Source organism: Trichechus manatus, unplaced genomic scaffold (assembly GCF_000243295.1).
Source record: "Trichechus manatus latirostris isolate Lorelei unplaced genomic scaffold, TriManLat1.0 scaffold00122, whole genome shotgun sequence".
NCBI lineage: Eukaryota > Metazoa > Chordata > Mammalia > Sirenia > Trichechidae > Trichechus > Trichechus manatus.
The window spans coordinates 5,506,870-5,518,752 of NW_004444058.1; the positions used below are offsets into that span (position 1 = coordinate 5,506,870).

General features: G+C 51.3%; 1 protein-coding gene across 1 annotated transcript in view; it reads right to left on the reverse strand.

Annotated features, from left to right (window-relative positions):
* Nucleotides 1-7,879, reverse strand: part of COLGALT1 (collagen beta(1-O)galactosyltransferase 1) — a 22,150-nt gene extending 14,271 nt beyond the window's left edge. The window contains exons 1-3 of the mRNA XM_004384400.2: nucleotides 7,579-7,879; nucleotides 5,711-5,821; nucleotides 3,673-3,790 (exon numbers count right to left, since the gene is read on the reverse strand). Coding sequence (XP_004384457.1) covers nucleotides 3,673-3,790; nucleotides 5,711-5,821; nucleotides 7,579-7,838 — 489 coding nt within the window. The 5' untranslated portion in view covers nucleotides 7,839-7,879. The remainder of the gene's footprint in view (nucleotides 1-3,672; nucleotides 3,791-5,710; nucleotides 5,822-7,578) is intronic.
* Nucleotides 7,880-11,883: the final 4,004 nt, after the last annotated feature.

Consider the following 11,883-nt stretch of genomic DNA (forward strand, 5'->3'; position numbering starts at 1 on the left):
GGAAAGGAGGAGTGTGCTGTCACAGTATGGGGAGAGCAATTAGGGTCACATAACAATGTATGTATAAATTTTTGTACGGGAGACTAACTTGAAATGTAAACTTCATCTAAACTACAACAATAAAATAAATAAATAAATAAACTGTGTTATGCCAATTAAAATGGAAATCTTTTTGTTATGTATATTTTACCACAATAAAGAAGAATGGGCAGCACTGCCAGGTACAGAGAAGACAGCCATGTGCAGACAGAGGGAGAGACTACAGTGATGTGCTCACAGCCCAGGAACGTCTGGAGCCACCAGAAGCTGGAAGAAACAAGGAAGGATCCTCCCCTAGAGCCTCCAGAGGGAACTGATCCTGCCAACACCTTGATTTCAGACTTCTGGCCTCCAGAGCTGTATTTATGCTCAGTGAAAGAAGCCAGTCACAAAAGACCACACAATGTATGATCCCATGTACATGAAAAATCCAGAACAGGCAAATCCATAGAGATAGAAAGTAGATTTGTGGTTGCCTAGAGCTTGGGGGCAGACGGGATGGGGAGTGACTGCTAATGGGCATGGAGTCTCCTATCGTGTGATGAGAATGTTCTGGAACTAGGCAAAGGTGGTTGTTGTACAACCTTGTAAATGGACTAAATGCCACTGAATTGTTCACTTTCAAATGGTTAATTTGGTTATATAAATTGCACCTAAGAAACAAAACAAAAACACAGCCAAAAAGTAGGTCTCTCTGGGAGACAAGATCGTAAGGTTTGGTTTGTTTCTTTCTTAAGCTTCTTATTTGTCTTATAATTTTTATATTTTCTCTTATATTTTTTCCCACAATACTATTTCTTATGTTTTTTCCCTAAAATTAACATCTATAATTTTTTTGTAAAAAGGAGGAAAAAAAGCCTTTTTCATAAAAATTTTAAAACATTAGACAAATGATTCGCATTCCAACGTAAATTTTCGAAGTCCCCACTTACAAAAATATCATTTTGTATCAAAGGCAGCTTTGAGTTTTGAACCAAGACCTTGAGTTCCACCCAGGTTTGCAGGGGGAAGGACGTGAAAACCTGCCAACCTCAAACCACGAAAGGAAAACCCAGGGAAGTGGGACAAGGCGGCCCTGTGCAGATGGTCCAGGGTGGTCCCTGCCCCACCTCTGTGCCTTGCTGGCTCTGTGACTCCCACTAGGTGACCTGTCACCCCCTACCCAAGCCTCAGCTTCCTCCTCTGTAAATGGTCTGATACATTGCTGTTATGGATTGTGTGAGGTGTGTGACCCCTTTTATAGTAAACAATTTGGCCTTTGGCCCTGGTTCCTGAAGGAGGACCATGCCTGAGGCCAATAAGTAGAGGCTGACTAGACCAGGACAGATCACCCGGGGGCCCAGTGCTGACTAAGCCTCAGGAAGCACGACGCAATCCATCATGGCTACCTGGTGAGGCCTTGGGAGACAGAGGCTTAGCAGAGCTTCCTAGGTGGAGGGAATGAACATCCGCTCTGCTTTCCGGAGGGTAAGCGTGTCCCCTGGGGACATGGAAGCTCTGCCCAGATCCTTCCCAGACCTCACCCTGTGTGTATCCTTTTATCTACTAGATGAAAGATGCTCCTTTCCCTGGAGTTTGTGAGTCCTTCTAACTGATTATGGAACCTAAGAAATATGGAAGCCAGTGTCCCCTGGCCCCAGGGGAATGGAGATGAGACAGAGAAGGACTAGTACCCGCTGACGAGGCGCTGGGTGGGTGAGGGTGAGAGACAAAGCCAGTACCTGCTGACCTGGCCCCAGGTGAATGAGGATGACAGAGAAAGGGCTGCGTAGAGCAGCTGGGGTCTGGCCTGACCAGGGAAGGGAAGCTGAGATTTCCCTGACTGCTGTGATACAATTGGCACAGTGATGGGCGCGGATTATCCCTTAGGCAAGGCAAGCACGGTGCTTACCTTGCTTACCAGATCGTCTGTAGTGAACAATTTCACATTTCTTCACCACATCAAGATTCTGCTTCTAGGTATGGCTGGCATCTGTCTCTCACCCAACCCCACTGCACGTTCCTACAGATTCAAAGCCTCTTTTTAAATGTATAGTCCCTAATAGCGGCGGATTTTGTTCGCTACAGATTAGTAAGTAAGCACAAGTAAGCCTGTGCTTACCTTGCTTACTGGGTTATCCACCCCTGCACTTCAAGCAGGGTTACCTAGAGAGAACTTGTTTGGAAATAGGGTCTTTCCAGATGTTACCAGTTAGTTTAGCATGAGGTCACACTGGAGTAGGGCGGATCCTAATCCTGTATGACTGGTGTCCTTATGAAAAAGAAGAGAGACAGAGAGACAGAGGGAAGACAGCAGAGACTCGAGTAGTGCATCTACAAGGCAAGGAATGTCAAGGATCGCGGGCCATCACCAGAAGCTAGGAGAGAGGCATGGGATAGTTTTCCCTCAGAGGGAATCAACACAACCAATATCTTGGCCTGCTGTCATTCCACCCCTAACCCCGGGAGTCCCTGCTCCTACAGCAGCCACAGTGGACTTCTAAAAATCATAAATCCAACCACAGCCCTCCCCTGCTCAAACACCCTCTCTGGCTCCCCAGTCCCCTGAGTGTAAAAGCCAAATCTCTCCCTCAGCCTGCACAGTCTGGCCCCTAACCACCACTTCAACCTCACTGCTTCCATTCCTGACACCTTGCTCTCTCTGCTCCAGCCATTCTGGCCTCCTCACCATTCCTGGAATGCCCCAAGCCTGCTCCCACCTCTGTTCCTTCTGCCCAGAACACTGTTCCCCCAGCTTCCCCGGGCTACTCCTTCTCTCCTACGGGTCTCAGCTTGCATCCCCTCCTTGGAGAGGCCCCTGGCCCTGATCATGCCATCTCGTCACCTTTTTACAATGGCCTCCCAGCACTGGCTGCCTTTGGATATTCCCTCACATGGCTTTGTTCGCTTTCTGGTCATGTCTACCTTTCCTTGTGGCTGAGCAGTGCTCGCCCTCACTGTGTCCCCAGGGGCCAGCACAGGACCCGCACACAGTAGGGGCTTATAGACTGCATGTTGAATAATAAACAAAGAAGGTTCCAACCACAGCTCAAGGCCTAGCCAGGCATTGTCAGGTTGCTTTATTGTGTTCAACTGTCGTGGTGAGCCAGGCCCAGCCATCACCGCCCTCCCCATCTACACTGGGGGAGAGAATCAGGCAGCATCAAATCCAGGTCAAGGGGACCAGGTTAAGGAGCCCACAGGAGGCCCATGACATATGGACACTGATTGCGACATTACTGTGTTCAAGACTCAACAGCTCCCTTTCCTTCCGGAAGACGCTGCGGACCCAGGAGGAAGAAGTGAAAGTCAGGCCTCAGCAACTAAGTGTCTCTAACATCCCCTGCCCCACCCTGTCCTCGCGCTTCTCAGAAGTGACCCAAGTGGCATCGGGGGAGGAGGGTGTCACAAAGGTTTGGTATCATTTATAGAGGTGCTAAAAGTGGAGACAACGCAAGGGTCCAACCATGGGGGGCAGTCCAGGATCAAACCCCAGCTGGGCTAACTCGGGCAACTCACTCCCTCTCTCGGAGCCTCAGTTTCCCCCTCTGTAAAATGGGGTTAAGGATGGCCCCTGCACCCCACTGTAGAGTCTTCCTCTGGGAACCTCCCAGACCTCCGGTGACCTGCGGGCTGCCTGGCGTAGAAACTCACCAGGATGTAGTCGGCCCACATGTCCCGCGCTGATTTCAAGGCTGCCTGGCGCAACTTCATGACGTGTTCATAGCGCAAGTCAGACCAGTGTTTGGGGCCCTCCTCATCTGGGTAGAGCCTGCGGAGAGGCAGCCATAATGTGGGAGGGATGGGGTGCTGATGGAGCCCAGAGAGTGCCTGAGCCAGCCTTGCGGGCAGTCAGAGAGGGCTTCCCAGAGGAGGGGATGTGTTAGCTGGAGTTGGTGGATGGAGGATGGGAAGGAGTGAGCAAGGAGAGAAGAGGAGGGGAGGGGTGTATCCCAGGCAGAAGCACTAATAAAAACCCAGGTGTTGTCGAGTCAACCCCGACTCCTGGCAACTCCATGTGTGTCAGAGAACTGTGCTCCATGGGGTTTTCAATGGCTGTTTTCTGTCACAGATCGCCAGGCCTTTCTCCTGAGTGCCTCTGAGTGGACCTGAACCTCTAACCTTTCGGTTAGTAGTCGAGCGCTTAACTGTTTGTGCTACCCAGGGACTCCAAAAAGGGGCACAGCACGTGCAAAGGCCCGAAGGGGAGAAAGCCACGTGGTGATATGGAGGACAGAGAAAGCTCAGTGTGGCTGGGGGTGTGGAGGGAGAAGGGGCCTCGGATGCCAAACAAGCATGTTCTCCAGAGGTGAGGGGAGCCACTGGGACAGGAAAAGAACACAGAGCAGGAAAAAACTTGGAGCCCAATTCAGTGGCGTCACTAGGGAGGTGCGGACTGTACTGGGTGACACTGCTGGAGGGGTGACACTAAAATGACTGTTGATAAAAATATCCCTGCAGTTAGTTATAACAACAAAAACATCTTTCATCAGCCCAGCCTGCATGCATCAGTATGCCTACAAGGCTAAAACCCTGTGCTAATTTACTTTTTGAACCTTCTAATGCTCGCTGGTCAGAGCTGTCATCATTACCCAATCACAGTGATACTTCGGATCACGTGGTTTTGTCCGCATGCTAAAAGCGTGCGCTGTTGTTTTTGTTGCTGTCAGTGTGTTTACAGTCTCTGATTTTGTCAAATTTTCTGGTGTTCTAGCTACAGTATTGTGGTAATCAGTATTTGCGAACCTTATCAATAACTTTTTCGAGAATGAAGTAGTAATTTAAGGAAAAAAAGGAGTGATATACAGGAAGTACGAGTTACGAGTAAGATTAGCATAAAAATCATTACTAAGGATTCTGTATGGTCTGGTATGGGAGGAGGTCCATTGTGGGGGTGACACTATGAGTTACTGCATTGGGTGACACCAGCCCTAGTGACACCACTGACCTGAGTGTGTCTGAGCAGTGGGTGGGGTTGTTAGCTGCCCTCGACTCATGGCAACCTCATACACAATGGAATGAAATGCTGCCTGGTCCTGCACCATCACCATGATCAGCTGCGGATCAGACCATTGTGATCCACAGGGTTTTTGTTGGCTGAGTTTTGGAAGTCAATCACCAGGTCTTTTTCCTAACTCGTCTTAGTCTGGAAGCTCCGCTGAAACCTGTTCAGCATCACAGCAACACACAAGCCTCCCCTGACAGACAGGTGGTGGCTGCACATGAGGTGCAGTGGCTGGGAGTTGAACCCAGGTCTCCTGTATGGAAGGCGAGAATATGCTACTCCTGAATCACCACTGTCTCCAATGGTGGGGAGGGGAAGGGAAAAGGAGAAAGGAAAGGAGGAAGAGAGAGAGAGAAAGAAAGAAACTGAAAGGTGAGAGGAGGCCGGGGCCCCGGCTGCCCAGGGGGTTAGGGAAGCTAAATAGCACAGCCATCCTAGGGTTGAGACTGAGAAAGGAACAAAGCCACGGGCATTCTCCAGAAAGACAAGGAGTGAGGGAATTCTAGGCAGAGAGAACGGCTGGGGCAAAGTTCTGGAGGGAGATTATGACCCACTGTTGAAGCTAAGAATTGGTAAGAGTAGCCAGAGCTTAAGGCAGCAGAGTTGGGCTGAGGGGCTGGTGTTTCATCCTGGAGCAACAGGGAGTCATGGAGGGTGTGTGAGCAGGGACAGGGCCCATCTGCTCACCTAGGCTCCTCAGCTGGCCGCCACTCCACAGAGTGGTACAGGCTCTTCACAGCCACCAGCCACTCCCGCAGCACAGCCGATGTGTTGTCTGCGTTGTGGTCAGTGGCCACCCTGTAGTCAGAAAAGGGCAGTCAGTGTAGGCAGGGAGACTGAGGCAGGACCAGACAGCGGCGAATCCATATCCCGGCTCAGTCCCCACCAGCTGTGTGGCCCTGGGCAAGATGCTTCCCCTCCCCTGCCTCAGTTTCCTCATCTGTAATCAGAGCATGATGAAAGGACCCACCTCACAGGGCTATCGAGGGGACTGAATGAGCTAACTTTGGACAAATACATTAGAAATTGTGGGTTTTAAAGCATCTAGGGTCTTATAACCACGTCTTGGGACTCAGCATGTACAAGTTAATAAAAAATTAACTTCCACCCAGCCTTCCCTGATTCACTCCTAAGAGCGACATCTCCTCAGAGCAGGCTGTGGTCATGCATTCATTCAACAAACATCTGCTCAGCACCAACTGTGTGCCTGGATTATCAGGGGCTGGGGAACCTGGGGTAGAAGAAAGAGGGTACATTTGGAAGTCCAGCTTGATCATGGAGCCCAGAGCTAATTCTTCCAAACGCATTCTTACTGAGTCAACAATAACCACAGCAGCAATGACAGTAATAATCACCGGGACCACAGACAAGAATAATGCTAACCGCAGCTCTGGTCCCTGTACAAAGCACTAAAGGCCTCACACACACTAACTGGTTAATCCTAAGAGACAAATCCAAGAAGAGTTATAATAATATCCCCATTTTCCGGATGAGGAAACAGAAGTAGGAGGTGCTAAGTCCCCAGTCTGAGGCTTCCCTCTTGGCTCTGCCGGATTCCAACAGGCACACGCATCCCCTTCTAGGCAGTATCAACTTCCACCCTACCCGCCCCCCCACCATCCTCGGGTCCCATCTCCCCACCCATGCTTGTCGGTGGGGAGGGCCAGGGTCTGATGGAGTCCTCGAACTTGGACGAGGCAGACGGGGTGTAGGTGGCAACAGGAGCAGGGCAAGACTCTCAGTTAGTGCAAAGGTGATGGGGTCACGGTAATACCCCAATGTGGTGGAGGCCACAGACTCTGGGTCCCCTGGGCAGCCACAAGCACACGGGGAGGAGTTAGGGAGTTAGTCCTCGGCAGCGTAGTCCAGATCTGCCCTAATGGGGGGCCAGCAGGCAGGGCAGTGGCCTCAACCTCCCTACTGGGGACAAGAGGCATAAAGCTGGTCCTCCCACACTAATGGATGGAAGGGTAGGGGGAGGACAGCAAGCAGCGGGCACGCGTGGGGCAGCAGGCAGGGCAGGACCTGGGCCCTCCTAATGCGGGTTCAGTAAGCAGGGCGCAGCGTGGACCGGTCCTGCATGAGGGACAGCAGGCAGGGTTAAGGTCTGGCCCAGCCCAATGGGGAACAGCACGCAGAGCAAGGCCTGGTCCACCCTAATGTGAGGAAGGGAGTTAGGACAAAAAGCAGAGGGAACGTGTGGGCCCAGCCCGGCCCAGCCCGGCCCAATGGGGGACAGCAGGCAGGGCGCGCGCAGTATAGACCCGCCCTCATGGGCTACAGCAGGCAGGGTTCGGGCCCGGGCCGCACCAAAGGGGAGCAGCAGGCAGGGTTAGGGCATGGCCCGACCCACTGGGGTCACCGGCAGGGTGCGGTGTAGATCTGCTCTAACAGGGGATCAGCCAGCAGGTTAGGGCCTGGCCCAGTGAAGGGTCAGCCGGTAGGGTGCGGTGTAGACCTACTGTACAATGTGGGGGGGGGGGGGGGGGGGAGGCGGGCAGGCGGCAGGGTCAGGGTCGGGCCCGCCCCTAAGGGTGCCCCAGAGGGCGGCTCACCACAGCGCCGTGCGCTCCCGCGGGTGCCGCAGCCGCTCCAGCGCGCCCAGCGTGGCGGGCAGGGAGGGGGCCGCGTTGCGCGCCAGCAGCGCGATGAGCACGCGCGGCGCCTGTAGCGGGGACTCGGGGCTCCAGCGCTCCTCGGGGAAGTAGGCGGCAGCGCCTGACGGGCCACCCAGGGGCGGCGACGCTAGCAGCAGCAGTAGCAGCGCCGGGAGCAGCCGCCCGCGTCGCCGGGCCGCCCGTGGGGCCGCCGCCATCGCGCCACGCGTCGCCTTTAAGCCGCTTTTCCGCCGGCCGACGGGCCGCGCCTTAAAGGACTCGTCGGAGCCCAGCCCCTGCCGCGCGCCTCCAAGGGGAATGGGTGACGTCATCCCTCAGGCCCGCCCTCAAGCCCCGCCCCTCTCCCGCCTTAAAGGCAGAGAGCGCTTCAAACCCGTCGACCGGACGCGGACGCGGGCCTTAAAGCGACCCGCAGCCCTGACCGTTTCTGTCCAGCGCAGTCTTTCCCTCCAGGCTCTTGCTGCCGCGGGGACCCCCGCCCGATGCGCCATCCAACTTGAATAAGTCCCAGGCTAGGCCACCAGGCGGACCTGGCTAGTTACCACCTGGTTTGGGGCCCGAAAGATCTGTGCCTTAGTTTCCTTGGCTGTGATAGGGGTTTTAACCATCCCTGTTCCCATGACATTGGGGGTCTTTGGGCATTAAGTGGCTGGGCCCTGGCATCCGTAAACCCAGGTTCAAATACAGCCTCCGCCGTGGGCTCACTGTGTTAGCCTCAAGGTTATAACGGACCCACGCAGGGTGGTCTTGAAGATGGAGCCCAACGATGCTAGAATGGGCCGGGCGCGCGCTCCGTAGGTGAAGCCTGAGTTTGGATGGAAATGTTACCAGGGGATTGCTTTCCAATACTCAAATGTATTTTCTAATTCATCTAGACAGATCATATTTTGTGTCATTCCTAAGCATTAAGTTTTAAGAACAATGCTCAGATGTGTATATTTATTGATGTAAAAAAAAGTGCAATTTCTTAAATAAACTTAGAGCACAGGGAATGTGTCCCCATTCCCGTGGGGGACAGTGGGGCCTGGAGCTTAAGGAAGTAAAATTGGGGGTGGCCAGGAGTCCCTGGGTGGTGCAAATGGTTCAACGCTCAGCTGCTAATCCACAAAGTTGGCAGTTCAAGGTTGATGGTTGAGTCTATCCAGAGGCATCCTGGAAAAAAGGCCTGGGGATCTACTTCTGAAAAATCAGCCATTGAAAACCCTGTGGAGCATAATTCTACTCTGACACATACTGAGTCGACTGGATGGCAACTGATTTGACCAGGAGAGTCCCTGAGGCAAGGCTGGTGGGGTCATGTGACACTCACCCCATCCCATCCCTCCTTTCTTCCCTCTCCTTTGCTTCTTTTTCCAATTTTTTTCTACACTAATCATTTGTGCAAGTTAACATTTTGGCTGAATATTTCGGGAAGGCAGCACATTTTTTGCTGGTGAAATGATAGGATGACAGATTGACTTAGACATGGGGGAGGGGGCAGAGGGACAGGGGTGCCCCTCTCCTCCCAAGTAGGTCCCTACTGAGCCTGGTTGTGGGGATATGGGGTCTCTGCTTTTGGGTATTGTTATGGATACAATTGTGCGGTGTAATGAATTACTTAATATGGACCTTCTAGCCATGGTCTTACAACTCCCACCCAAGTGAGTGGGCAGAACTGTGTGATAGGGCAACTGTGGCCCACCAAAGGGGCTGGTCAGTTTTGCCATCCTGCTAGGTTTGAAATGAGCCACCCCAGAGGCGGGAAAGAGAGGATCCCACCACCACCAAGGAAGAAGAGCCAGGGTGTCCTTTGGAGCTGGGATCCCAGCACTGAGAAGCTCCTGGTATCAGGAGACCGAGAGAGAGAGAGAGAGAGAGAGAGAGAGAGACAGAGAGAGAGAGAGAGACAGAGAGACAGAGAGACAGAGAGAGAGAGAGAGACAGAGAGAGACAGAGAGAGAGAGAGAGAGAGAGAGTGAGAGAGAGAATGAGCTATAACACTGAAGGTGGTGAGAAGCGGTGGCAGAGACCCAGCAGCAGGAGATGGCAAGGTGGGCTTCCCGGCCCACAGAGAGATAAAGTTGAGTGCCTTTGGGCAGAGACCCAGGGCCAGGGAGAGGCATACTTGCGAGCACAATTGGGAGGAGGCTGTCCTGACAGAACTGTATCCTGAGTGTTCCTGAGCCTGAACTGTAACCTGTTACTTCCCTAATAAACCCCATAACCATGAGTATTGCCTGTGAGTTCTCTGTGGCCACTGCAATGAATTATCGAACCCAGCAGAGAAGTAGAGAGTGCTGTGGGAGGGACGGTTGGTGTCAAAATTGCTAAAGATAGCAGAGAGAGGAGGCATGTCTGAGCTTGGCCTCATAAGAATCAGCCTTGGGCTGTTGATCTTGATTCTGCTTCCCCCTTGTGAAGTTAGAGAAGGTCAGACACCATCCCCACGCCATTTTTACAAATTGTGTCTCCCAAAAAGATATGTCGAAGTCCTGCCCCCTGCGTGGGTGAATGTGACCTTGCTTGGGAAAATAGGCTTTTTCTTTGCAGATGTTATCAGTTAAAATCATACTGGGGTGGTGGTGGTTGTTGTTAGGTGCCGTTGAGTTGGTTCTGACTCACAGTGACCCTACGTACAACAGAACAAAACACTGCCTGGTCCTGCGCCATCCTCACAATTGTTATGTTTGAGCCCATTGTTGCAGTCACTGTGTCAGTCCATCTCATTGAGGGTCTTTCTCTTTTTCACTGACCCTCTACCTTACCAAAAATGACATCCTTCTCCAGGAACTCGTTCCCCCGATAATATGGCCAAAGTACGTGAGACGAAGTCTCGCCATCCTCACTTCCAAGGAGAAATTCTGGCTGTACTTCTTCCAAGCCACACTTGTTCGTTCTTCTGGCAGTCCATGGTATATGTAATAGTATTCCCCAACACCATAATTCGAAGCCATCAATTCTTCTCCGTGGTGTTTTATAAAAGAAAAGGACAGACATGGAAACAGTCACACGTAGGAGCAAGACTGTGTAAGGATCCGCCTACAAGCCGAGAAACTCCAGGGACTGCCCAAAACTGAAAGAGACAGAGAGGGCATGACCCTGCTGATGCCCTGAATTCAGACGCCCGGCCTCCAGAACTGTGAGACAATAAATTTCTGTTCTTGCCACCCACTTTGTGGTACTTTGTTATGGCAGACTTAGGAGACTGAGACAAGTATGTTTGGAACTTCCCATAATAAAAAGTTAAAAATAAACTTACACTCTATGGATCTGGTGGGTAAATATCTTTCTTTCATATTGAAAGAAACAAAAAAAAAAAGTTGACTCTGACTCATGGCGACCCCATGAGTGCAGAGTAGAACTGCTTCGTAGGGTTTCGAGGCTATGACCTTTTGGAAGCAGATCGCCAGGCTTGTCTCCTGAGGTGCCTCTGGGTGGGTTCAAACCGCCAAGCTTTTGGTTAGTAGCTGAGCTCTTAACTATTTGCACCACCCAGGGACTCCTTCTTTCATATTAAGTAAGAAAAAAAAGAGACAAGCCCTGCCCCACCCCCCTGGTCGTGTGTGTCTGTTCTTCACACCCACACAATGAGAAAAGACTAGAAGAATTTATACCAGAGGGCAAACTGGTCTTCTCAAAAGAGGCAAGATGACAAGTTCTTTTTTGCTGCGGTATTTCCAGAACGAAATGTCTTGGGTAAAAAGAAGACCTAGTTGAATGAGGCTGTGGAGTGCAAAAGTATCTCAGAACAGGTGAAGGAAAAGTCAAGAGAATCTTGTTCCCTTGGGAGAGGTTGTAAACTCCAGGACAGAATGGAAGGAAACCAGCTCCTCTGAAAGCTGAACTGAGAGGAACATCAGGAGAAATCCCTCCGGAACCTGCTCCGGAAGCAGCTGTAAAGCTCGTGAAAGAGGAGAAGCTGCCAACCTCTGTGAACTGATACTTTTCAGGCAAACAGAGTTGGTCAGTTAAAGCCTGTCAGCTGGGAATCTCAATTCCAATTCAAAAAATGTAGCAAGTAAGCAAACCCAAAAGGCCCACAGCAAGCTGAGAAAACAATATTTTAAACTGTATAACAAAGCATTAAAATCCTTAATATATAAAGAGTTATTAGACATCAATAAGAAAATGGGGAAAAGCCATGAACAGGCAATTAACTAAATATATATATATAAATGGCCAAGAAATGTATTTTTAAGTTCAATTCAGTCATCAAAGAAATAAAAATAAATTTATTTTGAAATTTTGAAAAAAAACTGAGCT